This window comes from Podarcis tiliguerta (genome assembly GCF_965153285.1).
Source record: "Podarcis tiliguerta genome assembly, chromosome: 18".
Taxonomy (NCBI): domain Eukaryota; kingdom Metazoa; phylum Chordata; class Lepidosauria; order Squamata; family Lacertidae; genus Podarcis; species Podarcis tiliguerta.
The window spans coordinates 11,746,846-11,765,186 of record NC_139551.1 but is presented as its reverse complement, the minus strand read 5'-3'; the positions used below and the strand labels follow the sequence as shown (position 1 = coordinate 11,765,186).

General features: G+C 48.6%; 2 protein-coding genes across 4 annotated transcripts in view; one reads left to right on the top strand and one right to left on the bottom strand.

Moving 5' to 3' along the window:
* Window positions 1–5,246: 5,246 nt before the first annotated feature.
* On the bottom strand, window positions 5,247–16,616 carry LOC310668537 (mast cell protease 1A-like). 2 transcript variants are annotated; one of them, XM_083421933.1, is made up of 5 exons: window positions 16,499–16,616; window positions 11,264–11,411; window positions 10,614–10,749; window positions 7,705–7,956; window positions 5,247–6,714 (listed from the first exon to the last, which is right to left on the bottom strand). In XM_083421933.1, the coding sequence occupies exons 2-5, from the start codon at window positions 11,350–11,352 to the stop codon at window positions 6,580–6,582; spliced, it is 612 nt and encodes a 203-aa protein (XP_083278059.1). In that variant the 5' UTR covers window positions 11,353–11,411; window positions 16,499–16,616; the 3' UTR covers window positions 5,247–6,579. The 2 variants fall into 2 exon arrangements, with proteins under 2 accessions (XP_083278059.1, XP_083278058.1); XM_083421932.1 differs by lacking the exon at window positions 16,499–16,616 and adding an exon at window positions 12,703–12,813.
* A 4-nt stretch (window positions 16,617–16,620) lies between these two features.
* The window catches only part of UPF1 (UPF1 RNA helicase and ATPase), a 30,113-nt gene continuing 28,392 nt past the window's right edge, over window positions 16,621–18,341 (top strand). Inside the window, exon 1 of one of the 2 annotated variants that reach the window (XM_083421408.1) lies at window positions 16,621–17,153. In XM_083421408.1, the coding sequence (XP_083277534.1) occupies window positions 16,893–17,153 (261 nt within the window). In that variant the 5' untranslated portion in view covers window positions 16,621–16,892. The remainder of the gene's footprint in view (window positions 17,154–18,341) is intronic. The other variant, XM_083421407.1, reaches the window with a different exon arrangement.

Below are 18,341 nucleotides of genomic sequence, written 5' to 3'. Positions count from 1 at the left end.
CCACAGAAATCCCCACCCCAACACCAGTCCAGACGACCTCAACCACATTACCCATCACCCACACCTTCAACACCCCCACACTCCATACTAAGGAAAAACAACTCTTCCAATCTTAATAACACAACCCACAATCAGGCTAAAATCAGATACCCAACCAGCACTATGGTGGCACCAGAGCGTACCAGCACCCACATCCCCACCCCAACACACCAGCAATGTTGCTCACAACATTGGCAACATTGCTTATGAACCTTATACCTGACAGCGACGTTACAAAGTCACTTCACACTGTCTCACTGATCACCCCCTACCGCAAACAACAGGGGGGAGGGCCTGTCTTTGAAGACGGCCCTCCACACCAGCTGAGACTTAGGACCAACCGGCTAAATGCCAGATGGCCGAAAATATCCCAAACAAACACCTATATGACTACATATAGGAAACTCCCTACAATTTACCCCCTACTCTTCAACCCAAACCTTACTCTAATCCCATTAGCCACCCACCCACCACACCCTAGGTCAGCGCAACCCCACTGGTACCTTAAACAACACGAAGAGAGAGATACAAGACAACCCAAACGGGTTGGCAGGGAATCGCCCCACACAACAGATAAGCAAGATGGCTAACCTAAAAGCAATTACATTAAACGTGAGGGGGCTTGGAAACCCTATCAAAAGAAAACGCATCACCTCATACATAAACTCCATGAAACCACACATCACCTTCCTACAAGAAATACACAACCCACCCAAAGGCAGCAAACTCCTGAACGACCCCCGCTTCAGTCAACAATGGGTCGCACGAGGCTCAGGGAAAGCTCGTGGTGTAGCCATAATACTCAGTAGAGACCTGAACTTCACTGCCACAACAGTCCTCAAGGACAAAAAAGGCAGATTCATTTTCGCCAAAGGGACACTAGATGGCAAAATCAAACTGACAATCGGCTCCATATATGCCCCAAACACGAAACAACTAGAATTCTTCCAGAAGACACTAAACAAATTCCTCTCCTTCTCTGAAGGGGAAGCAATCCTAGGAGGGGACCTCAATCTAAATATGAAAGGTATATCCCTGAGAGATATCCACCCTACAACCCCATGGGCAACCTTCCTCCGAAGGAAACCCCCAACAACTAGGAACCCTTACAAGTTACTAAAAATGCTAAAAAACAGGGGTCTCTACGACATTTGGGGTGAGCAAAACCCGGGAGACACCAGCCATACATTCCAATCGGGACGCCATAATACAGTGTCCAGACTGGACAGCATTCTACTCACACAGGGTCTGATCCCCTCAGTGGAATCAACAAACATAGGTAACATTAAAATCACAGATCACGCCCCAGTAGAAGTCATAGTTAAAATAGGAGAAGGAACAGAAACCACCCCAACATGGTCCTTCAGTCCCATCCTAACTACAAACAAACAAACTAGAGAGAGTCTCACAAAAACCCTCCAAAACTACTTCAAGGAAAACGATGTAAACAATATAACAACCCCCCTCCTATGGGACGCAATGAAAGCGGTCACCAGAGGAGCTTGCATAAAAGAGAAAACATTCCTTAAAAAACAAACCTCCTCAAAAATTAGCAAAATAGAGCAAGACATCACAGCCCTCTCATCACGCTACAAACAAACAGGATCTAAAAAACTCCTCAAAACTATAGAACAAAAAAGGAGAGAACTAGACTCCCTAGAAATTAACAAAACAATGATCAACATTCTATACTCTAAACAATGTTTCTACGAATATGGAGGGAAAAACTCCAGATTACTAGCAAATAGATGTAGGAAAAAAGCACTCAAAACAAGAATACACTGCATCACCAAAAAAGACGGCAACATAACATTCTCCCCCAAAGAAATAACCTCAGAATTTGCAGAATTCTACTCCAACCTATACACCTCCCATAACCCACCAGAGAAGAAAATCAAAAAATTTCTAGCAGGACTGACCATACCTACCCTAACTGATGAGGAACAGGAATTCATGGACAGCCCTATCACCCCAGAGGAAATAGATGCGGTCCTCAAAAACCTGAAACCACACAAAGCCCCAGGACCAGACGGCTTCACAGCAGAATTCTATAGGAAATTCAAAGAACCCTTGATGCCCTACATGACCCGCCTATTCAATGACATCATAAAAGGGGGCCCCATCCCCAAAACCTGGACCCACTCCAAAATAGTCTCCATCCCAAAACCACTAAAAGACAGCCTCAAAGTAGAATCATACCGCCCAATCTCATTAATAAACCAAGACTACAAGATATTCACATCAATCTTGGCCAACCGCCTAAAAATCTTCCTACACAAGTTAATAGCCCCAGACCAGACGGGCTTTGTCCCTGGCCGCAATATAACAGACCCCATCAGGAAACTACTGAACCTGATCGAGCACAGCAAGGCAACCAAACTCCCGCTGACAATTATGTCCCTAGACATCCTCAAAGCCTTTGATTGCTTAGAGTGGAAATACATATTAGCAGTACTAACTAACATGAAATTTGGCCCCAACTTCCTACAAATCCTCAAACAAATATACTCCCAAGCCTCAGCAAAATGCAGAACTAACAATTTAGATTCTAATACCATAGCTATCCAAAGAGGCACGAAACAAGGATGCCCGCTGTCTCCCTTCTTATTTATCCTGGCTCTGGAACCCTTAGCAATCCGCATCCGAGCAGCCACAGACATCAAGGGAGTGGAAATAAAAGGCAGAACCTATAAATTAGGGCTCTTTGCAGACGACCTAATGGTCACAACACCAGACCCCATAAGCACAGCAACCTCCCTAATCAGAGAACTCAACACATTCGCAATGGTGTCGGGCCTACAGGTAAATTTTACAAAGTCAGAAGCTATGTGCTTCAACACCCCTCCCCACATCCAAAAGGAACTCACGAAGGTCACCAAAATAAAACTTTGTCACACCAAGTTCAGATACCTAGGGGTACAAATAACCAGAAACCTCAATAAATTGTACCTCCACAACTACAAGCCCCTGTGGCGACAAATTAACAAAGACCTAACGAGATGGAATAGCATGAATTTCACTCTCTCAGACAAAATAGCCATGATCAAAATGATCACACTCCCAAAACTAACCTACCTATTCCAGGCCCTCCCAATCTGGATCCCCTCAACCCAACTTCGCAGTTGGCAGAGAAAACTACACTCTTTCATCTTCTCACATAAAAAACCAAGAATAAGCCCCAAATACCTGCACCTCCCCACCTCAGAAGGAGGATGGGGAATCCCCAACATAGAAGCATACTACAATGCCAACCAAATACGCCATATAATCCCATATATACTAGAAGATGAGACAAAACAATGGGTACACCTAGAGAGGGAAACAATTAAAAATACCTGCACCACAACATACCCACTCCTCCCAAACAAACTAAAGAAAATTCCCACAACACTTAACAGATACACACAGACCATGCTCAAAGCATGGAAAACACAAATAGGCAAACTATCCCCAACCCCATCCCCACTAATCCCCCTGGCGCACCACCCATTATTCCACCATGCAGCACAAAACCTCCAGATAAAAACCTGGCAAACCAAAGGCCTATATCGCCTAATAGACTTTTATAAAAATAACAAACCTTTGTCAACACAAGAAATACAAGACAAACTAGAAGACACCCAAATGCCCTGGTTAACACAACACCAATTACATGCCCTCTTAAACAACCCAACAGTAAAATCAGCAGCAACTAGGCCCCTGACAACCTTCGAAAACCTCCTCCTGACAACAAAGGGAAACGGTAAAGGGACGGTATCTGCAATATACAAAATACTACTCCATAACCCCGCAAACCCCCTAGATGCAATCAAAAAACAATGGGAGAATGACATAGGCTATGAGATTAACCCCACTCAATGGACCAGAATGTGGTCTAAACCCCCCTTTAAATCCATATCAATGAAAAGAAAAGAACTCACACTGAAACTCACCTACAGGTGGTACCTAACACCAAGGAAACTAGCGCTAATACACCCAGGAACCTCACCAAAATGCTGGAGAGGGTGCATCTCCACAGGCACATACCTCCACATGTGGTGGGAGTGTCCCAAAATCCAACTATTCTGGACAACAGCCATACAAGAAATATGTAAAATAACTAAACAAGTAATAGACATCACCCCAGAATTGGCCCTACTAAACATTTTCCAAGACAACAATGCCCATTTACACCACAAAGAACTCATAACCCACCTACTCTCAGCAGCCAGAAGCATCATAGCCAGACACTGGAGAGACCTGTCAGGAGTAAGTATGGACCAATGGTACCAAATAGTATGGGAAACAGCCCTACTAGAAAAATTAACTAATAAACTGAAACTGACACGGGGACAAACAGAAGAAGACGCCTTCACCCCGGTATGGCTCCCCTTTATCACATACACAGCCCAACAGGACAATGACAATAATCCACCAACAACATACAAATCAATATGGCTAACCTGATCCAAAACACCCAACCACCTCACTCACACACGAAAACAAAGATCACCACAGCCAATCACAAGCAAACAATCACACCCTAGGCCAACCCCAACCTCTCTCACCACCAAAGGAACACAAGCGAACAACACAAACAACGCTGACCCCAAACTCTACATACATTAAACACAATAGAAACACCGCCACCCGACCCCACCCCCATCCATCTTCCCTCTCTCCACCCCCCCTTTTTTCTTTTCTTCTCCCCCTAATGCCTCAACAAATGAAATGGATTTGTAAAAATGTTACATGGAAAAACAACAACGAGGCATTACACTTACTTCTGTAAAACAAGAAAACCCTTAATAAAAATTTAAAAAAAAAAAAAAAAAAGAAATAAAGCTTTGGTACATTAGCCCCTCAAGGTACTTCATCTGATACACATAGATAAGCCCGTTCTTTGCTACACAATGCAAGCTTTGGTCATCCCCTCTTTTAATGCCCCAGCAAAAATATAGTGTCCTGATCAAGGGAAGTCATAGTCTCGCTCTCTTCTGCCTTGGTCAGACCGCACCTGCAGTCCTGTGTCCAGTTCTGGGAAGACCTGCTTAAGAAGGATGTTGACAAGCTGGAAGGTGTGCAGATAAGGGTGACCAAGATGATCAAGGGCCTGGAAACCAAGCCCTATGAGGAACAGTTGAAGGAGCTGAGTATGTTCAGCCTGGAAAAGGGGAGACTGAGATATGATAGACAGCTTCAAATGTCTAAAAGGCTGTCACATGGAAGATTTCATTTCACTTTTAATCTGTATCCCGCAATTCTATATTACTTTTTATACACAGTGGTTTACATGCTGGAGAAACAATAAAACAGACAGCAAAGATCACACATGTAATAGCAATCTAATCCAATTCAAAAAAGTCACAATAACTTTAAAAAAGAAACAACGCATCAAATAAAGAAATATTAAATCATCCGTTAGAATATAATGGTAAACAGTTAAATTAAATATCAGCTGGACGATGGTAATAAAAGCTATGGGGCCAAGGGCTGGACACTTAAACACCAGGCGTCTCCTTCCTTGCCAAGTGGGACTTCAAGATGTGGAGATTTCAGCTGACTCCTCCCCCCCCCCCAGAAGCCCCAACGGCCAGGCTTGCGATCTGATAGCAGGATGTCAGAAAGCTTAACTGGCCGGTCACATCATCATAGATCACCCACTAAAACGGCAATCAGATAGTGAGATGATGGAAGTGGGTGGATTGTGGCAGGCCCTCAACAGCCAAACTGTGAGAAGAGCCCAAAATTTGATCTTCTATAGTGTCTATAGTGGAGATTATAGAACTGACCCCTCGCCCCCAGGTAGCCACAACAGCTGGGCTCGCAATGACAGCCGTCTGATAGAGAGATGGTGAGTGATGGATGCCGATTGGAAGAATGTGCCAAGCCGGGGGAATGGCCAAATGTTATGGGGGTGGGGCTGCTTTGAACCTAGGGATGGGCCATTCTGTCGATTTCCATAACCCAAGACATGGTCTTGAAGTTATGGTGCCTTCTTACAGTTCATATGTTCATTTCAGAGAGGCTAATAGAAGCACAAGACTGATGCTCAACCATTTGCTTTATTTTGCAATGCAAGAGGGTCAGAATGTGACAGGTCAAGGCACTCAATCCGCTCCCCCCACCCCCACTTCCAAATTCTGCTTCTCTTGTGTTCAGGGTACACCTCTCGATCCAAGGATCATGCACTGAACAAACGCTCTCAGATCGAAACCACACAGGGCCATTGACTGGGATCTCAGACATTATAGGGCACTTAAACAGCCATGCTCAGCAATAATTTGGAGAACTGTAGTTAGTCAAGGGGGCTGAGAGTTGTTAAGAGATCCACATTTCACCCCATAGAACTACGCTTCCCAGAATTCCCTGGGGAGATGGCACGAAAATGCAGTTGTGAATTCAAGTCCCTTTGGATCCAGGAGTGGGAGGAGGGAGTCTTTCCAGCATTGGGGGGGGGGGGGGAGCAGGTGGAATTGCAGAATGAAAGCCATACAGGTTATATAGCAAGCAGAAGGTTTCTTATTGAGCCAGGCTGCAGTTGGTGGCTACTTCTTCTCTTCAGGATTCCATGGTTTTCTTGATCCAGGGAAGGAAGTGGGCGATGCGAGAGTAAACTCCAGGAGGAAAGTGGTTGCCGTAGGAGACGATTCCGTGCACCACGCCGTTGCAGACCATGGGGCCTCCGGAATCGCCCTGCGGAGAGAAGAGCCCCCAGCATCCGTCAACAACTGCGACCTAGTGAGGAAGGAAGCTGCCTTATCATGAGACTTGGGTGAGAATCAGATCCTTGGCCCATCTAGCTCAGTGCTGTCAACACTGACTGGCAGTGGCTCTCCCAGATTTCAGGAAGACCCAGCCTACAATTGTCAGCCGTACAGGGCTTTTACTAGGGCACTGCAAGCCCAGTGAGACACAGCCTCAACCGGCAAGTAGTTGAGGGGGGGCACCCCAAATATGAACGCAAGCAAAGGGGCCGTCATGTGAGGGCACAGCGCCTTCCATCTCTTTCTTCTTCCTTCGTCCTCAGCTGCTAGAGCAGTAGCTCTTGCAGACATGTAGTTTTGTCCGTCTCTCCTGGTTCTCCGGTAAACACAACCTTCACATTCCAAACCATCGCCTGCTCAGCCTCTCTCACACACATTTCAACTTTAAATTTTATTATTCCTTTAATTTCTATGACACCAGGAAGTGGTATGAAAGAAAGTTAAAGAGAGCTTTTTGTCCGTATGTGTGAGGAAGTGTAGCAGGGGGTGTGGGGGTGTGGGTGAGAGAGAGAGAGAGAAAGGGGAGGAGAGAGAGTTTTGCTACACTAGTGCCCTCAGACATGGATTTGACAGCTTGTGACTTGGCTTGCTTTCTTGAGCTGCCTCCCCCTTCCCAGGGGTTGGAGACACCCACACCCTTCACAAAGGGGTACAGCTCAATGGCAGAGGATCTGCAGGAGGACCCAGGTTTGATCCTAAGGTGGGATGGGAAATGCGCCACTCCGGAAACCTCAGAGAGCCCCCGCCAGCCTGTCAACAATACAGAGCAAGTGGGCCGATGCTCTGAACCAGAAATCTCCCACCATTCCTGAGCAATGGCCACGGGCGGCTGGTGGAAGTTTGGGTCCAGCAACACCTGGAGGGCCCCAGATTTCTCTGCTGCTGACCCCGGTCACCAGTCCTGCCTGCTGACCCTCACCTGGCTTGTATCCCGGAGCTGGTTGTAGCTGCCCGCGCAGATCATGCTGTCGTCCAGCTCTGGGTAGAACTTCCTGCACTTCCTGCGACTGTAGATGGTGATGTTGGTCTCAAAGAGCTTCTCCGTGTCCTGGTCGTCATCAATCAGGCCCCATCCTGCCAGGCTGCAGGGGGTCCCATCGGGGAGGTCGCTGCTAGATGTGGGCAGGGGAATCATCTGGACGTTTTTGTTCAGAGTAGCCTTGTGGATCAGCTGCCGGAAGGTGGAGGAGAAGAGTCAAGCAATCTCCCTTGCAAAACAAAGTCTTCCCTGGAACACACACATCCCCCCCCCCCCGTCCCCGTAGCTCAGCAGGTGCAGCACCTGCTCTGCATGCAGAAGGTCCCAGGTTCCAGCTCGGCTGTGGAGAGACCCTTCTATGAAACAGAAACTCCGAAGAGCTGCTGTCAGTCAGTGCCAACAACACTGATCTAGGTGGACCTTCATTCTGGGAACTTCCATTATTGCGTCAAAGCTTTTTACTGACAAATCAAGGGTTTCATTATTTCTGGAGCAAGAGCCATAGCTCATCGGTCCCTCTTTCAAGGTGGGCACCTCCAGGCAGGCGGAGAATTTCCTCCGTCTGAAGACCTGGCGTTCCTCTGCCAGTCAGTGCAGACAACACGGAGCCAGGTGGACCAAAGGAACTGTTGGAGTTGGAAGGGGTTTCCAAGGTCCTCTAGTCCAACCCTCTCCTCCCAGGGACCTGGGATGGAACTCAGGCCTTTGAAATCTGAGTTGCTTTGATGGAGGGACAGCAGCTGCGGCAGGAGGGGAGTATACGTCTCTGATTAAGAGCAAGCAGGTTGCTGGTCCTCGGGAGAATGGAATGAATGTGTGTGAGCCATAGTTCTTAGTGCTAAGTGCCAAGGTAAATCTGCAGACACACAAAATATCACCCCCCTGTTTGCCAGTAACAAGAACAATAGTAGTACCTTGTCCACCTGACCGAGCGGATTCCAACAGATATAAAAGCTTAATAAAACATCAAACATTAAAAACTTCCCTATTCAGGACTGCCTTTGGATGTGTAGTTATTTATCTCCTTGACATGTGATGGAAGGAACAAACTGGGGGTGGCATTTTGTCAATGGAGAGGTGGGGCAAGGGGGCAGAAAATAAAGTTCTCTAGAACTTCTGGGCCATTGTTTTCTTTGATGGGGGCAGCAATTACCGTATTTTTCGCTCTAAAAGCGCACCAGACCACAAGACGCACCTAGTTTTTGGAGGAGGAAAACAAGAAAAAAAAATATTCTGAATCTCAGAAGCCAGCAAGAGGGATCGCTGCGCAGTGAAAGCAGTGATCCCTCTTGCTGTTCTGGCTTCTGTGATAGCTGCGCAGCCTGCGTTCGCTCCATAAGATGCACACACATTTCCCCTTACTTTTTAGGAGGGAAAAAGTGAGTCTTATAGAGCAGAATTTATGGTAATTTTATTCTTCCTTTGGAAGTCGTATCAAGCTGCAATCATGGCAGAGCCTCAGGACTTTGCTGGGGTCTGGGTTGCCAGGTCAGTAGCATTTCAGACCTTGAGATTTCAGGGCCCAAACCTGAGAAGTCAGGGCAGCCCCCAATGACGTCATCTGGCAGGCGCACGGAGTTGCGCCCCACATTGCGGGGGGGGGGGGGGAGCACCACATGCCCATGACGTCACACTCAGCCCCGCCAGAGCCACTCAGCCCGCTATCCACCAGGTGTGTTTTCTGGTGGGGGGTTGACCAGGTCGGTCCCCTTCCCCCCGCTCCCATCAGAGCCTGGCTTCGGTGTGTGAATGGAGAGTCAGCGGCAGAGAGGAGGGCAGACCCACCCCAAAGGTATGGGCTATCATTTGCAGCCAGACATGCAGGGTCTTCTAAATATTTCTATGTATATTTTTGTTAAAGGCACTTTTGCCCACCTGGAGATTCAACCTTCCACCTGCCGCCTGGAGGGGGTCAGGGAATCCTGGAGACTTCTGCTCAGACCTGGGGTTCTGACACCCCTGCTTGGCAGGGGGTTGGACTCGATGGCCCTTGTGGTCTCTTCCAACTCTATGATTCTATGATTCTAGTGTGAGAAGGTGGTCCTATACCTGGGTTTTGCTTTGTTTACAGGGCACTTTTCCACCTTCAACTTGCCTCTCACACACAGAAATGGCCATAAGGAATTTTTATGGAAACGTGTGTCATCTTTGCAGGCATTAGCAGGGATAGCATCATTTCTTTTTGACTGCTTTTTGAGGGGGCAGAATAGTGGGGAGCCCAAGGGCCTCGCTCCTCCCCGAGAAACCTTCCGAGGGCCACATGTGAGTGGTGGGCGGGGCAGAGGCAAAAGAGGGAGAAGCACCAAAAGGAAGTTTAAGTTTCAAAAGTAAGCTGGCTTGGATAGATAGACTTCACTTCACCCTTCATCCAGGCAAACTAGAAACATTAGCAGAATTCAAGATCATAAAAGAACTCAGAGAAGGGCTGGCAATAGCCTTTGGCCGGGGGAGAATGCCATGGGCCAGGCAAAGAGACCGGGGGGGGGGCACATTTGACTACCATTCCTGATGTTCCCCACCCCTGATATAGACCTCCATTGTTGGTGTAATCTGTAACATTCTGAATTAATCTTTTTGAGGGGAGGGGGGAGAGAAATGTCCCTGTATTAATCTACCTTCCTGGTTTTGAAGTTGAAACTCCTTAATAAGGTTCCAGTTTAGTCGCCTGCTCCATGCCGCTAGTCCCTGGTGAGACACATGCAGATGTGTCAGGCGGCAAGATTTGAGAACCGGCTTTTATGATACTTTGGGCAGAGAGGGACGGCGGGCTGGGGCTCATTCATGTTCCTTCTTCCTCGTGATCCCTGCCTTCTGAGGTGCTGAGAAAGAGGGAGCTTAGAGCAACTCACCTTGAGCAGAAGGATATCATTTGAGATCGTTACGTCATTATATTCCGGGTGGATGTGGTATGACTCAATGCCAATCACCTGTTGAGTGTCCTCAATGGCGGAACGATCGTGCGCCCCCAAGACGACCGTCATGTCTCTGGAATCCAAGAGCATCAGAGAACCTGGAATTAATCCTTAGCTATTGTTCTCTCTTGGGTGGGTCCGAAGGGTGGGGAATCGGCCAATTCTGATTTTCCTCAGTTTCTCATCTTTCCAATCTTAAATTCAGTTCTTCACATTTCCATATCAGTTTGCAGTATTTATGTTGCTTTAAAAAAAGCCCTTGTCAAAATTCATCAGCATTTTAGGGTGAATGTGTCCTAATATGCACACTTTTATATTCAATTCTGCCATTTCCCCATATATAATATGCTTATATAGGTTATTTTCGCTGAGATATGTATTTGTTTCACTAAGCCTTCCTCCACCTGTTCTTTGGATCTCCTGCATGTCAGAAAGGTGCCTTCTCGACACTCTTTTCTGCCTAAAGATTTTACTGCCTTAAGATGTTCCTCCTGCATCAAGTATCGTGGGGAACAATTTGCAAATGGAATGAAAGGCACCGCAATAATGCCACTGCTACACATCAGGGAGGGCTTTCAGATACTTACCTCATGCAATGCGCGGCTGTCATCACCCACTGGGGTGCCACAAGGAACCCACCACACCCAAAGCCAAATTCAGTTTTGAGTGTTGCCATGTAGGGTCGCGAATGAGGTACAGCTTCATGTCCTCCAATTATGCGACTCCGCAAGAGAGCTGTAAGAATCATAAGAGGAGATCAGAGGCTTTCCACGGCCCCCTTATTAGCTTATGGGTACCATCCATCTTTGCAAAGCAGAAAAAATGACAGCAGCCCAGTCAGCTTACAATCGGCTTTGCCAGGGAGTGAATGAAGGGAAGGGAGCTGGGGGAGTGGAAATGGGATGTCTGCACATGCCGTTACAGATATTGCTACCCCAATATCTGAGCGTCAAGTGACTCCAGGGATCCCTTCGCTCAGTACCCAGCGTTCAGTTTCCTTGAAATGAACATCAGCAGAACCAACCCATAAATCTTGCTTTCTCATTGGGGTTCCAGGGAAGCCCGATTTCTGGCACAGAGCAATGCAAACCTCTATCTCTCCAGCTTCCAGCATCAGCCAAAAATTAGTGTAATAATCAGCCTCATATAACAAACATGTTTAACCAATCATTTAGGAACCTTCACCACTTTGGAATTAAACTAAGTGTTACTGTCCATGCAGCCTTTCTGATGTATGGACATGCACATGAATCTGACCTTTGGAGAGTTTGTAAGTAAAACATTTTTAACTTACTACATGTGTGGTCCTTTTCTTATGCCAAGAGGGAGGTTTTGGAACTCATCAGGGCAAATTTTAAAGCTCTAACATCCTATATTTCTACGCTATACTTTGCTGTGTATCTTGTAATTTTAAATCTCTGGGGCTTTCTCACCAGAGTACTTGCCTCAGACATGGATCTTGGCATCCTGGAGTTCTCTTTTCTATATTTTGTACATATTTTCCCTTGAACCAACAGACAACAAATCTTACGCACGTGCACAGCACACCTCAACCTGTTGTTCTTCCCCACCCCCACCCCGACGAGGCGGGAAAAGGCCCACCCTGGACTTGTAAATCGCAGTGCTTAACTGGCCAGCCAAAGCCATGACTATAACAAAGGAACGAGTTCCCTCTTACTGGTTTTACCTCAAGTATACAGGATCATGAGTTTAGAAGGAATCTAATGTACAATTCAGACTTAACGTGTGCGCCCCCCATAAACCTACAACGTTTAAGCTTCACTCTGGAAAATGAAGAATTGTCAGAGTTGGAAGGGGTCTCCAAGGTCCTATAGCCCATCCTGCTTCTCCTTGCAGGATCCATGAAGCAGGGCTTTGCCACTGTAGCATTATGAGCCCTGCCTCTGCTTACAAACCTCCTGCAAAGGGCAGCCTGAGCATCAGGAATGGAAGGAATGAGATTGGCTTGGTCCAGAGGAATAGCAGAACTCAGTTCAGCAGAGGTGGGGTGTGTCTTTGAACTCACCTGGTTCGACCAGAGAGGAGGACAGGAGGAGGAGGAAGAGGTGGGGAGGCTGTTGGAATCTCCACATCTTGGAAGGAAGGAGATGCCTGGTGTTTCAGTGTCCGGCCCTTGGCCCCATAGCTTTTATTACCACCGTCGTCGTCCCCCCCCCCCCCGAAAAGCCCCAACGGCCAGGCTTGCGATCTGATAGCAGGATGTCAGAAAGCTTAACTGGCCGGTCACATCATCATAGATCACCCACTAAAACGGCAATCTGATAGTGAGATGATGGGAGTGGATGGATTGTGGCAGGACCTCAACAGCCAAACTGTGAGAACAGCCCAAAATTTGATCTTCTATAGTGTCTATAGTGGAGATTATAGAACTGACCCCTCGCCCACAGGTAGCCCCCTGCGGAGAGAATCGCCCACAGCATCCATCAACAACTGTGATCTAGTGAGACAGAAGGATGTCAGAAAGCTTAACTGGCCAGTCACACCATAGATCACCCGCTAAAACAGCAATCAGATAGAGAGATGGTGAGTGTACCAAATTGTGAATCATCCCAGGAGAAGATGCCTTAAACTTAGGTCTGCTGATTAAATGTTCTCGTTTTTTTTCCATGCTTAAGCAGTTCCACACCAGTTTGAAAATTAATTTTTTTAAAAGATCCATGTGAAAAAGTATTCATCATTTTAAAGCAAATTTCTTGCATTTTTATATGCTGTTTCTGCTACTATACAGGCGGGTAGGAGTAGTAGGGTTGGGGTTTTTTTTAGATTTTGCAATAAAATAGCTCAACAACTTTTGTGTCCAGATTCTCACATTTTGAAATATGGCAACCTATATTAATTACATAAATCATGTCAAAACTGGATGACAGCCAGTGAGGGCAACCCACAAAAATAGAGCTGGTGTCTTTCTCTCTTTTCCGTACCACATTTGAGGTGCAAATCCTGCAAGTCATTAGGAAGAGAGCAAGAAGACTTTTCAAAGCCGCCATCATGCAGTTCCAGTTTCTGCTCTCATGATCCCTTGAGTCTTGGAAAATGTAGAACCGTCAGATTTGTGACGGAAGTTGGAGGTTACTAGTAGCCCCCTACTATTAATGTGGTAGGGAGAAATGACTGAGCAGAGTCATAGTTGGCGGAGTGTGGGGGGGGGGGCACTGGGCACCACACCACGGGAGGCGGCACTTACTGTGCTGAGCCACGCATCTCTCCTGGGAGTGACATGGTGGCTCAGGCGCCTGCAGGCTTGGGCAACATGGGGCTTGTGTCCACCACCACCTGCAGCCGCCCTACAGCTGAGGGGGAGGCTGCAGGTGGACTGCCTGCAGGCTCCACACTGCTCAAAAAAGCAATGCGGACCTGCAAGGCGCTGGAAGGGAACAGGGCTCGATTCTGGTGCCCTGTTCCGTCCCTGCAGGGGCATTCATGCCACCCAGGCGGCCAAGCGGGACGCCTAAGATTATTCCTGGTGTGGAGAAAGTCTCCCTTTCTTCTAAGACAAGAGTGTGGGGCTATGCAGGGAAGCAGAATGGCTTGGCCAAGTAAATTTTATTCCAAGTGCATTCATCTAATTCAATGGACCCGAAGTACATGATGCCCTTTCATTTCACTGAATCAACTTTGAATATGACTAGCATTAGCTACAGCCCTGAATGCTGGAATCCAATTCAGGCCAAAAAATTGTAACTTTTAACACAACACATACTTAACACTCTGGCTGGGCTGAGCTCCCCCAAGAGACAGTGATGACCACCAACATAAATGGATTTTAAAGGTTAGATCAATTCATAGGGGATAAGGCTATTGGTGGCTAGGTACTGTCTTGTGATTCCATTTGGTCTTCATAGAATTGTAGAGTTGGAAGTAACCCTGGGGGTCATCTAGTCCAACCCCCTGCAATGCAGGAATCTCAACCAAAGTATCCATGACATATGACCTGCTTAGACCTCTGCTTAAAAAACCTCCAAGAAGTGACCACTATCACCTGAGGTCTCTGTTCCACTGTCAACTGGCTCTTATCATCATTTATTTGTGTAGACTGTATTAAATTTTATCTAAGCAATACAATTTTTAAAAGAAAAAAGATTTTTATTCCTGATGCTTAGTACGAATCTGCTTTCTGGTAATCCATTGCTCTTGAACACTGCTCTTGAATCCATTGCTCTTTAACACAACCACCTTAAAAAGGTAAAGGTACCCCTGCCCGTACGGGCCAGTCTTGACAGACTCTAGGGTTGTGCGCCCATCTCACTCAAGAGGCCAGGGGCCAGCGCTGTCCAGAGACACTTCCGCGTCACGTGGCCAGCGTGACATTGCTGCTCTGGCGAGCCAGAGCCGCACACGGAAACGCCGTTTACCTTCCCGCTAGAAAGCGGTCCCTATTTATCTACTTGCACCCAGGGGTGCTTTCGAACTACTAGGTTGGCAGGCGCTGGGACCGAACAACGGGAGCGCACCCCACCGCGGGGATTCGAACCGCCGACCTTTCGATCGGCAAGCCCTAGGCGCTGAGGCTTTTACCCACAGCGCCACCACCTTACTACAAAATAAAAACCTTATGCTGGAAATAATTATATGACCTTTCTCAGACTGCCCTGTATTGGGAAGCTTTTAATGTTTGATGTTTAGTTTTGTCCCTTTATATTTTGTTGGAAACCGCCCAGATGCCTGATCCTTTACTGGTGGAAGCCACAGGGGATTGCAAAGGGCACAAGAAGATGCGCTCCAGGAAGCAGCTCCCAGTCCCTCGAAGATACAAGTGCAACATCGTGGCTATGACGATGCACCTTTAAGCATGCATATTGTATGTGCATGTCTTGAACTTATGTTAGAAAGTGCTGTGATGCGCCCAGAGTCTCTGTTTCCCAGCCTCTCCAGGCTCTTAAAGAGGGGGCGGGGCAGGAAGAAAGCGCCGAGTTGCTCCCTGAACAGATGGCCGCCCCCGGCGAGGTTCTCATAAGCAGTGAATGGAGGAGGGATCCGCCCGCAGAGCAGGGGCCCCGATCCTGCAGGCTCCCCAGCAGCAAAGCCCAGCTGCAGGCCAGCGGGAGGGCGCAGCAGCCGGGGGCCCTTCCGTGCCATACTTCTGGCCTCGGGCAACCGGGCGCTGCTCCCCCCGATCCAGGCAGCACAGGCTGCAGCCCCAACCTCATTAACCAGCTCCCCGGATCCAAGAATAATAAAACACTGCTTTAATGGGGCGCTTTCAGTCTGGCCTTAGCAATGCATTGATCTGTCCGCAGCCTCAAAATATTTGCTTTTCTTGTAAAAAACCCACCTCTTTTTGGAACTTAGACCCCAATGCAGACTCTTAGCCAATCACATTCCAGGCACCGCCCCCTTCCCGCGACAAGGGGCGTGGCCTCCCGCCGAGGAAACCAGGCGCCCCCGCCCGCGGGAGGGCTCGCGCATGCGCACTGCCCACACGCACTTTTCTCTCATGCCCGAACGTCAAAGGGCCGCGCTCGGTCGCGCTTTCGCGACGCGGAACATCATCCACCTGCGCGGCCTCGCCGCCTTCACGGGGGGGGGGAGGGCGGGGCTTGAACGGGCTCCGGACTTTCTGATTGGTTGCTAGGGAACGTTGCTCGTGTGCCCAGACTCGCGCTCTCTCTCCGCCCCCTGCGTCCTTTACGCGCTTTTCCTCCCTCCCCGCTCTATTCTGATGATTATCCTGATTGTCCGCCCGTTTTACCATCCCCTCTTCGAATCGTGCATCCTCCTCAGAATAAACGGTCCTGATTGGATTAAATTGAGGAGAGGCGGGCTTTAAGAGCGAGCCACACATCCTGATTGGGCTCTGGCACCTCAGCGCGATCAAGGACCCCCAACCGGTTCCGTCCGACGCGCATGCGCCCTCTCTTCACGCGGCCCGCCCCTGGCCACCCCCGCGCCTGCGCACCGAGGACTATTCTTCTTCTCCTCTTCCTCCCCCGCCCCTCGCGCCACTTCGCCGCGCACGTTGCGCCGCCCGCTCATTGGCTGGCTCCCTCCGAGCGTCCGGTCGGCGGCGGCGGTTGAGGCCTAGGCATTCCGCGCAGGCGCAGGAGGCGGCTCGCGCTCGCTCAGTCGCTCGCTCTGAGGGGGGAAGAGGCCTTTTCTTCCGCCGCGCCGTTTGCCGCCTCCGTGAGGGGAGAAGGGGAAGGAGCCGCCGCCGCCGCTGCCGCCTCAGCCGCCGCTTCAGCCACCGCCGCCGCCATCATGAGCGTGGAGGCGTACGGGCCCAGCTCCCAGACGCTGACTTTCCTGGACACGGAGGAGGCCGAGCTGCTGGGCGCCGACACGCAGGGCTCCGAGTTCGAGTTCACCGACTTCACGCTGCCCAGCCAGACCCAGACGCCGCCCGGAGGAGGAGGAGGAAGCGGCGGGGCCTCCGCGCAGGGCAACCCCGGAGGAGTCTCGGCAGGAGGAGCCGGCGGGCCGCCCTCCGTCGCCCTCTCGCCGGGGCAGCTGGACGCCCAGGTGAGGCCTGCGAGGTGGGGGCGGGGGGCGACTGCAGCACTTACTCGGAGAAGACCCGTTGCTTTATTATGCCTTTATTATGTGGGAAGCCGCCCAGAGTGGCCGGGGCAACCCAGGCAGATGGCCGGGGTACAAATAATAAAATTACTTAATAATAATAACAGTGATTATTAGCAGCAATGGGCCTAAGTTAGTGGTGCCCGCTTAGGCATGACACGCCTAACTAACACGCCTGTTAGTCCTGTCAGTCCACGCCGATGTGTTGGGGCCAAGAAAGTCCTGCTCGGAGTAGGCCCGTCGAAAAGTAGCCCAAGTTAGTCGTGCCTGTTAGCTTCCATAGGCTGTGTCCATTTAAGAGCAGACCTGCATCTTATTTAGTCAGGTGCATTAATTTGCTATAGCTTGTGCCCAAGGTGAGTTCTACACAGTGTAGGCCGGTTGGAAACGCTGGTTGCATTAATCATAGGATTGTAGAGTTGGAAGGGACCTCGATGGTCATCTAGTCCAGCCCCCCCCCCATGCAGGAATCTTAGCTAAAGTATCCAGGACAGATAGCCATCCAACCTTGTCTTAAAGACCTCAAGGAAGAATATCAGCGGCTTGTGTCTAAGTGAGTCATGTCCATTATTGTCAGTGGGTTGCATCCATTTAAGTTGAACACAGAGTAAGCCCATTGAGAAGGATGGACCTAAGTTCATCAGCTGCATTAATTTGAGTGGGTTGTATTTAAGTAAGATAAGCTAAGAGTAGGCCCATTGACAACAGCGGATCTAAGTCATGTCTTTTAATGTCAGTACGTTGTGTCCAATTAAGTCTACACAGAGTAGGCCCACTGAAAATATTGCACTTAAGTTAGTCATGTCCATTAATTTCAGTGGGTTGGGTCCAAGTAAGTTCTGCTCAGAGTAGGCCTTCTCTGCGTAGAACTTTAGACATTTGAAGTCCCTAGTAGCCTATTGATTTCAGTTGGTCTGTGCCAACCACCACCTATTTTTTAAAAATACTTTGATATAGTATTTTTAAAGGGGGTGGGTTGTATTCAACATTAGCCCTACTCAGAGTTAGACTCATTGAAGTTAATGGGCAAAACTAATAAGCTTAATACTAGATGTAACCCATTACTTTCAGTTGATCTACTCTGAGGTATGACTAATGTTGGATACAGCCTATTGAAAATTATTGGATCTA

Bases quoted from the DNA above. Each gene is read 5' to 3' on its own strand.
- LOC310668537 (XM_083421932.1), bottom strand. From the start codon at position 12,769: ATGTGGAGATTCCAACAGCCTCCCCACCTCTTCCTCCTCCTCCTGTCC. The intron at 10,750-11,263 runs GTAAGTATCTGA...CTTGGATTCCAG, and splicing joins ACAGCCGCGCATTGCATGAG to AGACATGACGGTCGTCTTGG. The intron at 7,957-10,613 runs GTGAGTTGCTCT...ACCTTCCGGCAG, and splicing joins ATGATATCCTTCTGCTCAAG to CTGATCCACAAGGCTACTCT.